An 18588-nucleotide genomic window follows, 5' to 3' on the forward strand; every position below is an offset into this window, starting at 1 on the left:
GTGATAAATCAGTTTCCTGCTAAACAGATATAGGAGCCGCTGGAATCTAAGTTTCTATATAATTACTATAAATACATTCTCATTCATGTTGGCCTTTTACATTCTTTATCATACATCCAGGAACAGAAGACCCTTTTTCTCGCACATTTTTTTCCTGTTCTCTTGATAAAACTAGTCCAGTGTGATTTGTGATATAGTTTGAGTGTTATGTCTTTTTTTTCTTCACCTGCATTGCTCAGAGATAATGACCACTTTAAATCCATTACACTTTTGACTGGACCATTATGATAATTGGCTGCAATATGCATTTCTCATGTGGGGTTGAAATGTGACCCTACCTCTGCTGCACTGCTTTAAGAACATTCTCACTTCAAGAAAAAAGAGGTAGTTGTAGAAAATTTATTAGTCTACTCAAGAGCCTGACTCAGTTAAATCCTGACAGTTACATAGTTCAAATACTCAAAGGATCTTTCCATGATATGGCCACAAAAACTAGACTCTCTTACTGGTGTTCACAGGGCCCCAGTGTGATTTGTGATATCACACTGGGGCCAAGGGCCAGGTGTGATATCACCTACAATAATCAGGTACTACAGAACAGACCATCAGGCCAAATACTACAACATTGTGTGAGATGAGGACAGAGCTAGGTAACAAGTAACAGTCTACGTTAAATATGTGTGTTGGACATTTCCCCCCATCAGGGGATGAACACATTATCACAGTCTTTCTATTGGCTGATCAGACCAGTGACTTTTTTTTTATGGGTGATGTGGCTCTCTACCCAAATTTCCATTCCATCAAGGGGCGGCACAAACAATTGAATATAACAAATAGTTGTTTGAGAGTTGTGTTCCAGATGAGTTTTCTTTTACTTATTTGGAAGTCAATCAGGTGATGCCTGCAAGAAAATGCAACCATGCACTGCCACTACCTAATGATGCTGATCAAAAGGTTTTTTTCCTTCTTTTTTTTATCTGCATTCACCTTTAGTTCATAATCTGAAATAGTTTAGGCAGGGAAAACCAGGACTGTATTGCAGCTCATCAGTGAACCCAGGAAATTACAATATAAAATAGAGATTGTTGTCAATTCAAACGAGTTTGGGTTTGTTGTCTAAAATAAGTTCAGACTCTTGGCTCAGAGCTCATTGTTCCATGTCCATGCTGCTTTCCTGAAGTGATGAGTATCTCCTCCCACTGAACATGTCTCACTCCATGCCAGGGAATTAGAAACTCTCTAATTATAGAGCCCATGGGTGGATGCTGGGGTGGTGAAGGGACTGGAAAGAATCTAACAGGTAGTGAGCAGCAAGCGGGAGGTTTTGCATGTAGTGTGATGCTTCAAGCTTTTACCTTGAATAGACTGCCAAAATTGGTAAGGAAATTTTGATCCATTTTTTGGAGTGCATTGAAGAGCAAGAGTAAAGCAACATCATAATTGATGGCATGAGCTGTCTGGCAGACTTTGTCTCACTCATGAGACATTTTAAGCCATGGTGGCCATATTGAACGTGACGTAAATAATCCTGTTTTGTCGCCTACATACGAATCAACCTGTTCACTAAAATTCTGCTTCTTAGAGTCCACTACAAGCAGCAGCAAGTAGAAAAAATATTTTGGTCTGCTGATACTATTTAATACAAGAAAGTTGGTGATGAACAGAGGGCATCTGACAACACTAATTTGCTTGATGAGCAGTTACTTTATATTGGAGGAGTTCGAATCATTATTGAGATTTTTAACTTAAACATTTGGTGATCAAATTCAAAATGATGAAGATAATAAAACCACTGATTTTCACCACCCACCTAAACACTGCTGCAGTCCAAACTCAACCCCCACATGGCCACATCACTCTGCAGCCCTATCCTACTTCATCTCCCAAGCCAGGCCTGACATGCCTTCAGTGCACTCACTCAATGCACTTTACTGGAAACATTTCAGGATGACCTAATGCAGCTATGAAGCAATTCTGTTTTTCCAGAACTATAAATGTCATATCCCAGTGATTAATTAAACTAATGTGTGTTTGACTAAATGTCACATTAAACCTGCAGTGTGCAACTTTTATAAAAATTTTTTGTTTTTTTTTACATATTTGCTAAAATCTGTGAAAAGATCAATCTCTTCCACTGAGCTGCTATTGCTATCTGAAGAAATGCACCATTCCCAGCCAAAAACAACCAATCAGAGCCACGAGGAGAGTGTTAGCACTGTCACTCAACCTCATGAGCGCTGCTCAATGTGCTAAAGACGGAGAAACGGCTTACCGTTACAGGAAAATTGTTTATTTGCTGTCATGCTAACTAGCCTGAACATTCACAACAGGCTCTGCTAGCTGCAGCATAGCAGAGAGCAAACTTAAAATGGTATTATTTTCCATTGAGATGAAAGTGAGGGATTTAAGCTTCACACTCTTCATCTATGTCTAAGAATCATATTTTGAATTAAGAAATGAAGTATGTCTTGGATGTCCTATGTCTTGACATAATTTTCCATTTATATTCTCTGTTGGATCAGTGTTGCCATTAAAGTTTTTAAACTTTTCATGTAGCCAGTAATCAGATACTGCCAGCAACTCTCTCAATAAAATGAACTAGCAAGAAATTTAGCCATTTTCTTGGTGTTTTGCGGCACTTGGAGACCGAAGTGAAAGCACATATTGTTCTTAATCGTCTTAAGGAGAAGCAGTAGACCCTGTCCCAAAGCACTAGCATGTGGCATGCAGCGCTCCTTCCCATCTGCAGTCAGAGCAGATGTTCACTGCTCTGAATCCAGATTGCAAAAGAGTTGCATGTGTATGAACCCACCGCTGGCTGATGGGTGTAAATGCAACATTTTCTTTGCCTAAAATATCTACCAGGCAATACTTAAAATAAAACCTAACTAAGAAACCTAACTCCTTTCTTTGCCCAGGACAAAGAAAGGAGGAGTCTGAAGTTGCAATGCTAAAATTTGTTTTAATTAAAACTGCAGCAGAAGAAGGTTCATTTGTAGTTTTCAACATGTTTAGTTTCTTTTTACAACTGTTTCTCTCTTCCACACCATCCATTATTGTTGCATGCACACAATCAATTATGCAAAATTTGTACTGTTGGCAAGATTTTTCTGGGTGGATGACAACACTTACATAAGCATGAAGGAAGTCTCCAATGTTTCTAAAACATTCCTGTGGCAGAACTTTGAAAACGAAAAGATAATGATGATTTATTGAGCAGTGTGAGCATACTGCAAGTGGATGTTGGCCATTATGCTAAAGGTACAGGATGTATGTTACTCTATCATCTGATTTTGAGTAGATGTCAATGGGTGTTTGCATCCTTACTGTAAAGTTAAATTTAAAACACAAGACTAGCTAACAAAAAGACATTTTCTTGTACCTAGCAATTTTCATTTTTCTGTAAAAATCTTGACAAAAAAATGAAAGAGTCCAGTTTCATCTATCACCTGATCCAGTATTTCTTAATTTATGGTCAGGGGGCCACACAAAATCCTTCTGATGGCTGCCAATTGCATGTTGGCCACACCATGGCCAAACATGTCTTAAACCAGTTAGACTGATCATCAGGGTGTATAAACCCTGATGATGCCTGGGAACGCATTCGAGTCCCCCAGTGGTGGTGGAGAGGCATGTCTGAATTCTTTTCTCCTTGTGACTTCATCATGAATAACCATAAGACAATAAAAAAAACTGGAAAGCAGTTTGAGAATCAAGAAACATTTTATTTATAAAATGTAAAATGACCAATATCAATTCATATTTAAGCATGTGTTTGACCTTAAAACCAGGCAAGCATAAAACTGCAATATTTCCACCAGCTACAACTTGACTTTTTTCTACACTATTTGCATGCTTTTTCAAAACATTTTGAAAATTGAGAAATTTTTATTACAAAAACATGTTGTTTCATGCATATACACTTAGTACTGAGATGGGCATATTCTTACACTCTTGTTGTAAGTATTGAAATAATACATAAAAGGAACAGTTGTCACAAATTTGGATCAATTTGGCAATGGTTAGAGAAGAAAGAATTCGTTTTTCTTTTTTCAGTGTGCCTAAACTCTTTTTTATGAAATGGAGGATGTTCTTATAAAATGTTTTATGATGCTGTCAGATGGACAAAGAACAGGGAACAAAGCCAGGCACAGAGGGACATGGACAGCCAGGCAAAGTGTGTCAGTGTTAAAAAACATTAAGCTGCTCCCCATAAGATACTATAAAAACAGAGATTTTGTCATGGTGGTGCATTGTATTGTTTTGCTGTATGAATATGGAGAACAGCTGTATCTATTTGTGGAAGCTCTTTTCATATTTGGAGGGAGAGGGAAGGATCATAGGCAGGAGGAAAATATGAATCTTCAAATAAAAGCAGCAGGAAGAGAAACTCGGCAAATGAAGCTGAAACTTTAGCAGCACATAAAGGAACTTTTGGAAAATTTTGCATAGACAAAATAATTTGATCCCCTGTGGATTTTGTATGTTTAATCAGTTGAAATGAATGGAAAGCTTCTTTTTTAATAGTTTTAAAAAGAAAGCCAATCAAATCTACAAAATAACATTATTCATAGCTGCTAAAATTTAAGTTGCAACATTTTGCTAAATGGAATGGAAAAACATTTAGGTCCCAGGCAAATTATGACTTAGTTATTATTTGGAAAGACAGAGCCTATCTCCTGTATCCTCTCTCATACTGTTTTCTTCAGCTCTACTCATAGCTTTTCATATGTTTTAGCTGAGAGTTGAGATGGCTGTGGAAGAAGGTTGATGTGTCAAGTGAACTATCCTTGTGTTCATTTGGCCGCAGGTTTTCTATCGTTATCCTGCTTAATTACAATGACAGCCCATTATCCAATACAAAAAAAGATTCACCACATTTTAATTCAAAACGTCTTGGTGTTTTAGCTAGTCACTGATGTAAAGCACAATAGCTAAGCCACAAGGCCCATTTGCCAGAGGAACAAAAAATCTCCACCATACTTAAATGGACTCTATTACACAAAATCCACTTTTTGCCAATTTTTATTTTTATTTTTTGGCTCTACTGGTTCTAGAAACAAATAAAAATCTCTCTTTTTTCTGACAGTAAGTAGATGTTATTTGGTGTCTGGAAAACAGATGGTTTCATAAACCTTCTGTCTGTGAAGTCACAATCGCCAAGGCATTGCCTCATTATCTAGCAACCTCAGCAAAGCCCAACCTTTCGCAACCCAAGTGAAGGGTCTGTACTATGGCTGCTGTAAAAGACAAGTGTTTTGTTGTTGACTTACCATTCAGAAGCCGCTGCAGCATTCTTGCTGGTTATGCAGGAGGCTCCACTTCTGCTTTTAGGTTTGATTCAGAGTAAAAAAATATGGTTGTAAAGATGCACGTGTGTTTGCTGCCTTGTTCACATCTGGGTGCCAACGTTGAGTCTTAGTTTGAAATTATACACAATGAGAAATAGCTGTGTACAGAAATGGATGGTAGTAATTGTGATGGGTGCTGTGTATTTTTATTAATCAGCATATCTGGATTTATTTTTGTACACTTTATTGTCATTTTAATGAATCTGTATTTCCGTATTTTTCCATGTGTAAATATGACCGTCTTTTCTTTTGTTTTTGATCCCAGAATTCTTCCTGGAGCTTCTGGAGAACACGGAGCGGTCCCTGAATGAGATGTTTGTGAGGACCTACGGCAAGCCTTACATGCAGAATGCAGAGGTCTTTGAGAACCTGTTTGCTGAGCTCAAGCGCTACTACACAGGAGGGAATGTTAATCTGGAGGAAATGCTTAATGACTTTTGGTCCCGGCTGCTGGAGCGCATGTTCACGCTGCTGAACTCCCAGTATGTCATCACTGAGGACTATCTGGAGTGTATCAGTAAGTACACGGACGAGCTCAAGCCATTTGGAGATGTTCCCAGGAAGCTCAAGGCTCAGGTTACCCGTGCATTCATCGCTGCACGCACATTCGTCCAGGGACTCTCTGTAGGTCGGGAAGTGGCCCAGAGAGTGTCAAAGGTAAAGTTCTTTACCAGTTTAGTTGAGTTAAATTTTGACTTGATTATAAGTTAATTCAAATATGCTTTGTCCTGTCACCTTAAAGAGACTGAATTTGATTTAGGTTTCTCAGTCAGGTGGAAAATATTTACCATCTGACTCCAAATGAAATAAAAATTTTATCCTAAACAAATACATGCTTAAAAACTTTCTTCTCAATGAATTCCTGCACTCTTTCTGACTAGTTCACGCTCTTAATGTAATCATCTCCAGGAAATGGGAGACTCAAAGCAGCCTGTTCTGTCACTGTCTGGGAAACAGGCTTGAAGGGTGTGTGGATTTCTCAGGAGAGTCGTCCCGACAATGAAAGTGAAGAGAAAAGCATTTCTGCTATCAAGGTTTATTGCTCTCTCGCCTAATATTTGTTCACACGGCATACACAAGCCATTAATCATGGTGTTGGAGTCATTTCCAGTTTGATGCAATATAGTGTTGGCGCTGCAGCCTTGGGATTGGAGCAGCTCTGATTACCTACAAAAGTTAGATAAAAGAAAAAGCAAAAGGCTAAGCCTTAGATGAAGTCACATTCAGCAACAACAAAGCTGTTTGTAAAAGGCATCATAAGGTTTGAAAGAAACGATGATTCAACATGCTGCAAGCCATTCTGTTTACCCCACTTGACCCCCGTCCCTCCCAACAATCATTTTAATTCAATTATCAGCCATATGATAAATATTAACCGAGCCTTTGTACAGTTGAAGCAGAGGCCAGTGGAAATGTTGTAACCCTCAATTATCGGAGACGGACGGAGAAGAGGAAGCAGATACCCTGCTCTTCTCTACATAATCCACAATTCATTTCAGGCTGTCCTCACCACAGTGAACTCGGTGAACCTAAAAGATATTTCCTTCACTTCAGCTTCACCCCCCCTCTACAGTAACAGTAGTGAGGCTCATTTAGAAGCAGTCGCAGAGGATGTGTTGTTAGCACGTGTTTACTGGGTTACACCCCGCTCTCCTTCCGAGCCAGCATGTCCCAACTTCACCTCTTGACATTTCAGTGGGACCCTGGGATGCAGGTCAGGTGTCTGGGACTGCAGCCCTTTGATCCGTGACGTATAAACTCATCATGACAGATTGAGGGAAAGCATAATGAAAAGAGACACCCTGCTGGAGGCGACCGTTTCACGGTGCCACCAAGACGGGACAGCCGGGCTTATTGCTGCAGAGATTTACAGTACACTGAATTAGAGAGGGTGAACTTACATTTCTTTTTTGCTACAGAAGTGAGAAAAATACACTTCAGCTACAGCTTCAACAAAGTGCTTTGCAAGAATATGCATTCCCCTGTACATTTTTCCCATTTGGTCTCGTCACAGCCACAAGTTTTACCGTATGTTTGTAGATTTTGTGTTTTAGACCACCTGAAAGTAATGTGTCATTGTCAAAGGATATTATTTGTGGTTCTAACTTATTTTTACTTTCAAAAATCTGAAAAGTGAGACGTGTGTTTGCTTTTATATCCCATTATGCCAATATTTGGTAAGACCATCAAGTTCATGTCTTGTCATGTCTTTGACTATTTGAGTTTGTGAACCTAAATTTTCAAGGCTTGCCACAGATTTTCAGTTTTACTTAGGTCTGGATTTTAACTAGGAAATTTGCAAACATGAAAACACTTGGATCTAAATCAATTTCTCGTTGCTCTGGCTCTATGTTTTGGGTCATTGCTCTGCTGGAAGGTGAACCTCTATCTCACTTTCAAGTCTTTTTCAGCCTCAAAATGGTTTTCTTCCAGCATTTTCTTGTATTTAGCTCCACCCATTTTACCATCAATCCTGACCTTTGCCCTGTGCCCACTGAAGAAAAGCATGCCCACTTCATAATGATGTCTCCACCATATTTTACCCTCAGTATGGCATGTCTTATTTGATAGGTACCTTTCTTGCTCGGCCTATTTGGTATGGTGATAGTTTGGTAGGGATGCATTTGCTCTATACTCTTTCTAATTTTGGAGGGGAAACAGTTTCACCCTTGAGAAATCAAGGGTGAAACTGTTTGTGAATTTGTTTGTTCTCTGACGTTCCCTAGCAAACCTCTGAGGCCTCAAAGCAATTTATACTCAGATTAAACTATCACAGAATCACAGAAATTTTATTTTTATACTGAATAAAACTATAGTTGTCGAAATTGCATCCCATTTTCAACAATGGTCTGAATTTTCAAAATGCAAAGAGCTGCATAGCATTTTGAAAATGTCTCTCTCTGAATGAAGAGACAAATAAAAGGAATCCCTTTATTTCTACATAACACCTCTTCTCCTTATTAAAGCATAAAACCTCACCATATTATAAGCCCTTTAGTTTTTTTCTACAAGGTCCATTAAGAAAATGACAGTTGTGTCCAACTTTGAAAAAATATTTCATTTTATATTTATTTAGTTGTTTAATCCTGTCATTTATTATAACTGGGTTTAAATGGGATTAGACTGATGGATAGATGAACATTTAACTTCAGTTTCTACTGATGATTTGTTAGCTCCTCAAAAGCTTTATTGGAGCAGGGCCATTTAACCTATTAATAATTATATATTCTTTTGTAGCAAATGTTTTCATGTTTTATCTTCCCACGCTTATCGAGAAGGCAAAGTCATACAGCCTTAACATAAAAAGCACAATCCTAGGAAAAAGCCTCTTTATCATTATCAAAGTATTCATGTGGCACAGGAATTTGACCAAACCAAACTGAAACTAGTACATTTCTGTAGAAGACAACAAAAGCCAAATTAACGTCATTACTACTTGTTTATGCGTCTCTTCCTCGAGAAACATAAAAGACTCATAGCTCTACTTTTTGAATTTTTAAAGGAGCAACGGAAAAGTAGGAGCATAGCGACTTGTAATCTTGAGCAGCAAGTTTTCACACTGAGAAATGCATAATAAAAAGCTGGTTGTTGCTTCATAGAATAAAGAAAATAGCTGCAAGCCCACTGTACGCCATCTCAACAGCACTGCAAGCATCTGGTCCTCTGGATCTTAACATTAAAACATAAGGCTTACTAATTAAAACTGTTGTATAACTTCAGCTGATATAATATTTGCCCTTTCAGAGATTTTTATATGCAAAACAGTAATTTTTCGCGCAGCTTGGTGGTCTATTAAAGCTTAACTTGAATTCCCTGAAAATTTCTCTTGTAGATGTTTGTGATCATGTTTGCAGCGAACCCTTTTGATGCAGCTGGACTTCCACAATTAGACATAACCATTTAACAGTGTTCTCTCTAAAAATCTGCAGATAAATCAAATTGGCTTATTTCTATATTTAACACTAAAACAGTCAAAGATTTTAACAATCTACAAAATTCTTAAACATTTTGTTGAAGCTAAGAGAGGTTTTCTTTTTCCAGAAAATAACCTGAGTTGTTTAAGTAGATTGATTAGAATCAGCTAAATGGAAGCACCACTCACTCAGTGGGTTATAAGTGTTTGCTTTCTTCTAGACCTCTTAAAAGACAGGAAAATATTAATAAATCCAGATATTGTTGCTATGGTTATCAGTCTGCCAGAGAAAGCATTTGATAAACGTCAAGCAAAAGTACCTTACAGTATTTCCTGAGAAAGAAAATCTGTTGCTGCAGAGAGTAGAATAAAAAAACATATGCAAGTTGCATAGGAGTAGAAGGTGCAATTATTTAGAAATTGTGAAATGTGGGAACTTTGTCCTAGCACCGTCCTACTCTGCCTGTATTTTATCACCAGCTATTGCTAAAATGGGATATGAGATAGAATGGGAGGTAGTTTCAGGTGTTGTTTCAGTAAAAAATTCACTGAATAAGAAACTAGGTAATAGGATTGCAAAAGAAGAACAGTGGAATTTCAAACATGATCAAAGAGGTATGTTTAGATAAAGTAATGATAAACAGCTTTTTTTTTCAAAAATATATCAGCTTTCATTATTCCTGATATTTGCCCAATTTGATTTATGATACAACAAATGTCAGAACTAAGTTCACAGGTTTTATTTTAAATGTTCTGTAATCTAATAAAACAAAAATACCATCTATAAGAATTGTGGTAAATTGATATATTTAAAAGCCACATATTGTGAATAAAAGGCCTTTAGAACTAGTTTTTTCAGCTACATTCAGAGTAATAGCTCCAAGTATTTATATTCATTTGCACATCTGAAATTGAGACGTTCATGAAGATGTTTTTTTAGTTGTGTAAAAGAAATAACAAGAGCACAAGGCAGCAAAGAGCAAACTGAAAATATATGTAACACTGAATTCAGGCATCAATGAATAAGTTATTGCCACAAAATATAGGTATTGAGGGCATCACCAACTAAGATGTGTTCCCCAACACGCTGTCATAGCACTTAATTCCTTTAAGTTTGGCTTCAATTAAATTTCTCACGACGACAGCCCTTTCCCCCTGAACTATCACTTTGAATTAATCCGACACACGAGGCTGTGGCGTCAACGAGCGGCCACACTTGCATTTTTATATATGCTCATTAAAAAAGTTGTTTTCTATTTACAACAAATCTTGCTCTTCTTGCATTCTCCTACTCCATCATCTGCAAAGGTTCTTGTTGCATCAAGAAATGGCGCTTCAAAATTACACATCAGCTATTAAGACCAACTGAAGGACAAATTGGGATTTGTTTGTCAGACTTTTTGTCACTAGAATGTGAGAAACCTTTCTCTTTACGATTATAATCAGTCTCACAGAGCATATGCTGACTTTAATGACAGCTTCTGTACTCTGTGTCCTTGCAGGTAAACAGCACCCCAGCTTGTATACGAGGGCTGACAAAAATGCTGTTCTGTCCCTTTTGTCGTGGCATGCCGGGAGTAAAGCCCTGCAAGAATTACTGCCTTAACGTGATGAAGGGCTGCCTGGCAAATCAAGCTGATCTGGATCCAGAGTGGAACCAGTACATCGGTAGGTCAAACTTTGTCTCAGTCATTAGCATTTGTACCTGCTGTTCTGTTCTTTCCATTTGAGCCTGTTACATGTGTTAATATGCGGACCTGTGGGAGAATTGCTCTGTACAGTACTGTGGTTGTATTTAATAAATGGATGCAGTTGATGCAGAGATAAAGTACAGAGCAGTTTATGTATAACACGAGCTTCCAAGGATGAGACACTTCATGGATTCAATTTTCACTTTGACAGCTACTACTGTTGCTTCTGTGCTCAATGCTGGCTTTGGTTAATTGCAAATTGGTTTTTTCATGTGCTTTGAGACTAATGTTTAATAGAAATGACATAAATTCAATGAGAAAGAAAGTAACCGCTATTTATTTCAGTAGCACTGAAGTGAAGAAACATAATATTGTTTTAATACGTTTACTGCAACAAATACAAAGTGTCTTGAAATAGATTATTGCATGTCAGTGGAATTATCTGACAATAAAAAAACATTAAAAGAAAAAAGCTTAGAATCTGAACACATTGGGGAAAAATTCCTAACTTCAAGAATATTTCTCAGAAAACTTTTTGTGAAATATCGTCGGTGTATTTGGGACACTTGGATCTCCCAATATGAGTTGAAGAGTATTACTGAGGTGAGGCCTTGTTAGGATTCCTAACTGGACCTCAGTGAAAGATATCCAATTAGAAGAAGACGATGGATGGAAAAATAATTATACTGTCCCAAGGTATTAGACAGTAATTAACAAATCACTGTTGCTACAATGTCTTGAATCACTTAAAATGAATGAACATTTTACTGAAGTATTTTGTTCATCAGTATCTTTCTTTTGTAAAAGATTTTTTTATGCTTTCCACTGGTAAAGGTATAACTTGCCAAAGCGGTCCTCTATCTTGGCTGCTCTTAAAAATTGTAAAGAGAACATGACATTCAATGTTTGTTGATCTTCATAAGTTAGAAAACAACTAAATCTTAATTTCTCCTCACCTAAATGTAGCCATATTTCCATAGAAAGCTCTAATTGCAAAATTTATTGAGGAGAATCTGTAACAACATGGATCTATTTAGATAACCTGTCTGGAGTACATGAAATAATGGACCCTTTAATTTAAAATATTGTTTTTTCAGTTCTCAAAAGTAGCTTAAAAATGGCTAAAGGTTTGTCTCTGTTAAGTCTTATCTATATGGGACTATAACTGTACTCGTAACCCTTAGGAAACAGTGTTGGTGCTAGCTGATGTCAGTGTGCCTGGAACTGAGGATCTTGATAAGATTGAAGGAATCATGAAAAATCATATGAAGATATTGAAAGAAACCTAAAGCAGTTAGCAGCAACACCAAAATGAACATCACTGACTGACTGGCTCAGAGGAGAGGTCTGACTTGAGTCCCATTAAAAATCTGGAGTAAGCTGAAGATTAGCTCTTATGCCTGAAAGACATCAAATCTGAAGAAGCCTGAGAGATTTACACAAGAAGAATGGCGTGGGGTTTGTAAGGACATTGGTCAAAGAGTTTTTGCAAACTACAACCAGTTATCTCAAGCTATTATTAGCCAAAAAGTGAGACATTGCTGACGTTATATATTAGTTACCAAATATGTCGCTTGTTACCAGTTTTCTCAACTAGATATTGCTATAGTTGATACATGTAATTCTGAAACAACATATTTGTTTTGTATTGTTTAGCTTACAAATATTGCAGCTGGTGTTGTGTTGTGTTGTGCTGGTTTTTTACTTTAACATCACACCCATATATTCAGGCCTGGCCTTTGAGCGAGATGTCAAAAGGTGCTGTTTTTTCTGTCTTTCTTCTCTCAACTCTTTTCTGCATGAAAAGATTTTATTCATGGGATTCTGCTGTCCTGCTGTGCTAAATGGTGACTGATTACAAGAAAGAACTGCACTGCAGGGGAATGTCAAGTAAACTGGAGAGAAGTTCAGAAGAAACTTGTCAGTTTGGGCTCAGAGAATACAAATATACATGTAATATTTATATATTTCAAGAAGATTTGATAGAACATCAAATGATTCGGTCAAATAGCCTTGGCCTGTTGAGCTCTACAAAGAAAAATGTGATTAGGAAGTGGCAAGCTTGAGAATGCCTGGTCGATTGAATTTCCACCTAAAAATACAATTCTTTTAGCATTTATGACAGTAATTTTATGCAACTTTGCAATGATTTATCGGAGGAAAAAAGTCACAAAGCACTTTTTCATTTTCTTATATTTGAATGCTAAGACTGCTTACAGTAGAAATGTTCATCTTTAGATTTATTAATAGTTATATTTTCTGCCTGTGAGTAGAAAAAAAGAGTGCTTTCAGAATCTGGAATTTCTTGTTAACTTTACCAGACCTGACATTTGTGCTCCGATTACTGTAAATTATATCAATTTGTCCCTATTGATCCAACAAATACTTATTTCAAGCACCATTTACAGGTGAAAAAGGGATTTGAATAAAAATCTGACTAAACTATCAATATTTTAACACAAGAAACAATAAATGTATATTTGATAAATATTTGAATGATACCTCTTTACTGTACATATGGCAGCTGCTAAATTATTGAATATTTCTATAAATAACTGGTATGATTTTTTCTTCTTCTTTTATTTTGTAAGGAATTAGTTGCTTCCCTTTGGTATGCTTCTGCTGAATTTCGGTCCTTCCATACTAGTCTGAGAACGTTTTCAGTTTTCCATGGATTTAGTGAGTCTCGCTGGCTTCACTCAGCTCATGTAATCCCTCACTGACTCATTGATGCCTAGATCAGAGCTCTGTCGGGACCTACCATCTGTTGCAGAATTCATTGTTCTTCTTGTGACTAGAAATAGTTCATTCCTGGCTGCTTGTTTGGGGTCATTTCCATGTTACAGAATAAATTAGGCACAAATCATTTCATGCTTCTGCTTGATGGAATAATATTGGAGCATAAATATTGGAACAGTTCTGTGCATTGCAAGCTAAGTGGTAGGAATTCTCAGGTTGTATTTCACTACTGAAGTGATATTTGATTACTGTGGGAGAAAAGCTCAGTAACAGAGCCCCCATATGTCAGTGTCATGTTTAGCTCATTAAGTGTGCATTAGCAAATTAACACATCAGCCAGATTCATTGCAACATTAGCAACACAGAGCAATCGTACAGTCAGCTACCTGATAGATGGGCTCACACACCTTTAAGCAGTTGTTTGTTGTTGTCCCCTGAGTGTGATTCAGTTTTTTTCTGCCTGTCTTGATACAAGTTTCAGGTCAGCACTGGTCCATACTATATAATACCTTGGGACGGTATGGACCAGTGAGTCAGAACTAACTCTGAAAGGTGGGAGAACAGCAAAGACTCTGAGCTGATTCTCCTTGAGTTCTGTCATTTTAGGTTAGGCTATATTTTTCTCTTTGTATTTAGTAAAAACGGAAGTTTCAATAGAAATTTAATCAAGTTTTATCTGTGCAGAAATTGCCAAATTATGAAAGAATTTAGACTTCTCCTCCAATTACAAAAGACCAGGAAGTTTTTATATATATATTATGTACAGTATATATATATTTAGATATTTTTCATTGTGAGCAGCTGCACTGTGGCAGCAAATAGCTGAAGTCGGTTTTACCCTCAAAGCAGAAATTAGAAATTATTAGATTTCAATTTGCTTCCTTATATTTTGGTGTGGTATTTGAACATTGGCATCGAGCGCAACTCACAGCTATCTTAGCTCATAGCATAGCAAACAGCTCTACCAAAATGTTTTGACACTGGATTTTATTTATTCTTTACAAAAGTCCAATGAAAGCACAGAAAAATCAAAAGGTCAATAAATAAAATGATGAATTTTACTGTGCATCTTTTTAAAAAGATTTTGCAAGATTATAAAAGTAATCTTGCAATAATAAAAGTATTGACCTGTATCATCTACGTTTTCCATTGACAAATTACTTCCTTTTAATCCGTGTGTGGGCTGTATACAGCCAGCAGGCTGCAATATTGAAGGTGTGGTTAATTCACAATGTCTGTGCAATAACACACACAGTCACAGGGGGATTTAGTCAAACATGGGTCTAAATGTCTGACCTTAGGATGGATTAAGGAGCTTTAAAAAATAAATGGTAGCTTGTTTATTATCAGTAGTTCCTTGGTGAGCATCTTCAGCATCTCACATGAGACTACTTCAGCCCTCATAAAAGAAACACTTGACCCTGAACTTGATTTAACAAGGTATAATCAGATGTTTTATCTGCCATGTCATTTTTGAAATGGTAGGCAGAGCTACTACTACAAACTACAGTGAGGGGACTCTGCACCTACAGAGAAGGGACACTGTTAGAAAAATGTTAAGGAAATTAAGGTGACAGAATAATAAATTCCCTAAATATATTCATGTTGACAGTATATCATAGTCAACTTCATTTTCATAGAATATTTCAGCAGCCTTAGAAGTTTTGCACTTTTCTCAACATCTTACACACATCTTTGACGGCTTTGGAAGTTTTGTTGCTGTCATGTTGTTTGCAGAGGAAAATCAGGTAATATCACAACATGGGAGACAGTACACATCTGGCAGCAACTCATTGATCCTACTTTAAAAACAAATCCAGGGGTCCCAAGAGGCATGCAGTTCAGTAGGCTGATTCATGTTCTTGCCACAGCCATTTTTATGTGGAGGAAAGAAATATTCTCTTAAGGGACATTTAAGCTCAAAACAGATTTAGATCAATTCTAATTCTGATTGGTTCGTAGGAGATTTCATTATGCTTTTTTTAAAAAAAAAAACTTTTACATTCTCCACAACATAAATAAGGCATCTGAAAAATGTAAGTGCCTTGGCTACAGTTTTTGCCCTCTCTGACTTTTCACTGAAAGGTGACTGGAAAGTTGTTCTTTCCGACTCCCCCTTTCCTGAGCCAATTACCTCTGAGGTCTCTGTAGACGTGCCAGCAGGAGGTGCTGGTATTAGTTTAAACATGTGTTGCACAGTACTTGGCCTACAGTGTTATCCGCTCAACTTGCTCAATGCTAGTGTTAAGTAATAATTAGAAAAAACTCAAGCATTTCCACTAACTTCCTTCACTAACATACCACAGAGAAATTGTTACCATGACAACCAGTTTCAGTGCATCTGGAACGTAATCACAGTACTTCATTTTTTTCCACACAAACTCGTAAAAACTGGGTAAAAACAGACTGGAAAAATGTTGACCTGGTCATATGGGTGTTAATAGCATCAAGATGCTATGGTCTAATATTGACATAAAAAACATGAAATCATGTATCCTGACTTGTGTAAACACTACGGCTTGGTGCTAGAACCAGAAGCTAGTGGGGTATATTTCTCTGGACACTTTGGACCTGTTAGTACCAGCTGAGCATGCCAACCTAAGCATCGTCAATGATCATGCCTGTCTCATATTACCACCTTGCATAAATCTTTGGACTGGTACTTTCAGCAGGCTGCTGCACTATGTCACAAGCCTTAAATGATCTCAAACTGGTATGGATGAAGAAACAAACAAACAAAAAAACAGTTACACAAAAGTGTATCACTGTAAAGATGGTTTGTAGTGTGTTTTGTTGCAACCTGAAGTGAAATAAACGTAAGTGGAGTTTGAAACCAAAATATTTGTATAGGTTTATGTCTGGTTGAACGATGTGTGTGCCCAGTTGATTCTTTTTTGTGTGGGGGGTGTATTTTATTGTAATCCATAGGGGGGGCCCAGAAAATCTTTGGGAACCACTTATACAAACCATAGTCTCTAGAGGAGTGTTTCTGGCACCTTGTTAAATCTATTCAGTGAATAACTGAGATAGTTCTAAACTATAAAAAAGGACCAAGCCAGTACAGCAAGGTTACTCAATAAAGTGTCTGGAAAGGGACTCTGTTATTAATCCCAGCTTGCATTTTTGCTTTGCCTCTAATGCATTGAAGCTCATGCACATAAACATTATGCGCCCTGAAATTGATTCGCACTTCCTATGAATCAAAGGATTCATAGGAATTAGTTTTAAGTATTCAAACTCAAACATTGGGTTGTGTTGCAACCTTCAAGTGTTTTGTTCAAAAGCAGATGTTTTCAGAAATGTTTACATTTATTCCAGTGAAAAGTAATAAAGAATCAATTTTGAAACTTTTGCATTACTGCCATTAATCCTGAGCACTGTTCTTTCTGTCTTTATCAGCACTCTTGTCAATTGGATTATTGTTCCCTGGTGCAGAGGAAATGTCAGTTCTATATATCTTGGCTCTGGCATTTCATGCTCATTACAGGCTGAATGATTTTCAATTAACTTGCGATCTAAGCACAAAAAAAGCTTTGACTTGGCTGTAGGTGTTAAATTGCTAGGGAAACCTGTTTTACAAAGACAGACAAATTAAAGCTATGTAGAAATGCCATTTGGCTGAGCTGCATTCTGATACAAATCGTACTGCATAAAGCCCATTTTATGATGCTTGAAATACCCAAAGGAATAGTCATACAAGGTACAGTGCACTATATTTGTTTTTATTTTCTTTGTGTATGTTTGCTTAACATCATGTATCAGCTCCACTGACCAGAGAAGCAGAAATGCTTGGAAGATTAAAATTCATCCAGTTTCTGAGAGGAGCATTCCCTCTCTAATGTTGCAGGAGATAACACCCCCTTTTTAGAAAAATTCAAAAGTATGAGAGAACCTGAACAAAAAAATATGCCAATGCACATTAAAGCAAAGCTTTAACTCACCTCATCTGTAATAAGAGTGTTGCGCCGAAAGAGGCTGGCATAGCCAGAGGCAAACTAAGACATATGTGGTATAAAAGCATGAGTTTTCTTCAGAAATGTAAAAACAAAAAATCAGAAATGCCTGAAAATATATTCGACTTCTGGATTATGGGGAAACACAAGTGCACTGCTCCGCCTTCTCATTTCTATGTTTCAGTTTTATGTTTGGCTCTGTTTCTTGTTAAGACCATTTTACATAAAGGACAGAAAACATCCTTAGACCAAATTTTCATTTCTGATTTTATTGAGTTGCTCATATTTTTTCTATACTTTTTTTTTTTTGCTAGAAATACCATTTTTCCTAATGAACATTTTAAAGAGCAGTTTAATCCCAAAAGTGCTAGTGTAAATTGTCTAAAAATACTATTCAAAAACTACACTTACGACAAACATATGTACTGATTTTACATTAATTCATCTTACGCATAACAAGGAGGTTATTTGGGTTACAGTCCAGTCATGATATCTGAATAAATACCACCTGAATCCAGTATTTTTAAATCCAAAATGCTTTTTTTGTCATTTTTGGTCATATTGTTGAATAAACCAAGGTGTTTTTATAAGTTTGTAATCATATAATAATCATCATTATGATCCTTTCATTTATGCAGTCCCTTTTTTCAGCTGACTGTTCTGCTCAGTAGTGAGTACACTAATAATACTCTAATAAACAACAATCTACAGTCTACTCACTGCAGATTGTTGACAGAGTTGCTGTAACGCCACTCAGGGTTTTTCCACCAATTTTTGGGAAGGGTAAAAATCCTTTTTGGCACGTTATGCTTACAAAAACAGATGATTTTATTACATTAGTAGTCATTTTACATTGTTTGGGTGATCTTTTGAGATACACCTATCTCATTATCTATCAGAAACAAACTTTTTCAGGTATAAAACATGTATGCTTCATGATA

The 18588-nt window shown here is 36.9% G+C and overlaps 1 protein-coding gene across 2 annotated transcripts in view; it reads left to right on the plus strand.

Annotated features, from left to right (window-relative positions):
* LOC102223888 (glypican-6-like) overlaps positions 1-18588 on the plus strand; it is a 101192-nt gene that overhangs the window by 37816 nt on the left and 44788 nt on the right. For both annotated transcript variants that reach the window (XM_005799388.2, XM_023337379.1), the window contains exons 3-4: positions 5617-6008; positions 10767-10932. In XM_005799388.2, the coding sequence (XP_005799445.1) occupies positions 5617-6008; positions 10767-10932 (558 nt within the window). The remainder of the gene's footprint in view (positions 1-5616; positions 6009-10766; positions 10933-18588) is intronic.

Source organism: Xiphophorus maculatus, chromosome 7 (assembly GCF_002775205.1).
Source record: "Xiphophorus maculatus strain JP 163 A chromosome 7, X_maculatus-5.0-male, whole genome shotgun sequence".
NCBI lineage: Eukaryota > Metazoa > Chordata > Actinopteri > Cyprinodontiformes > Poeciliidae > Xiphophorus > Xiphophorus maculatus.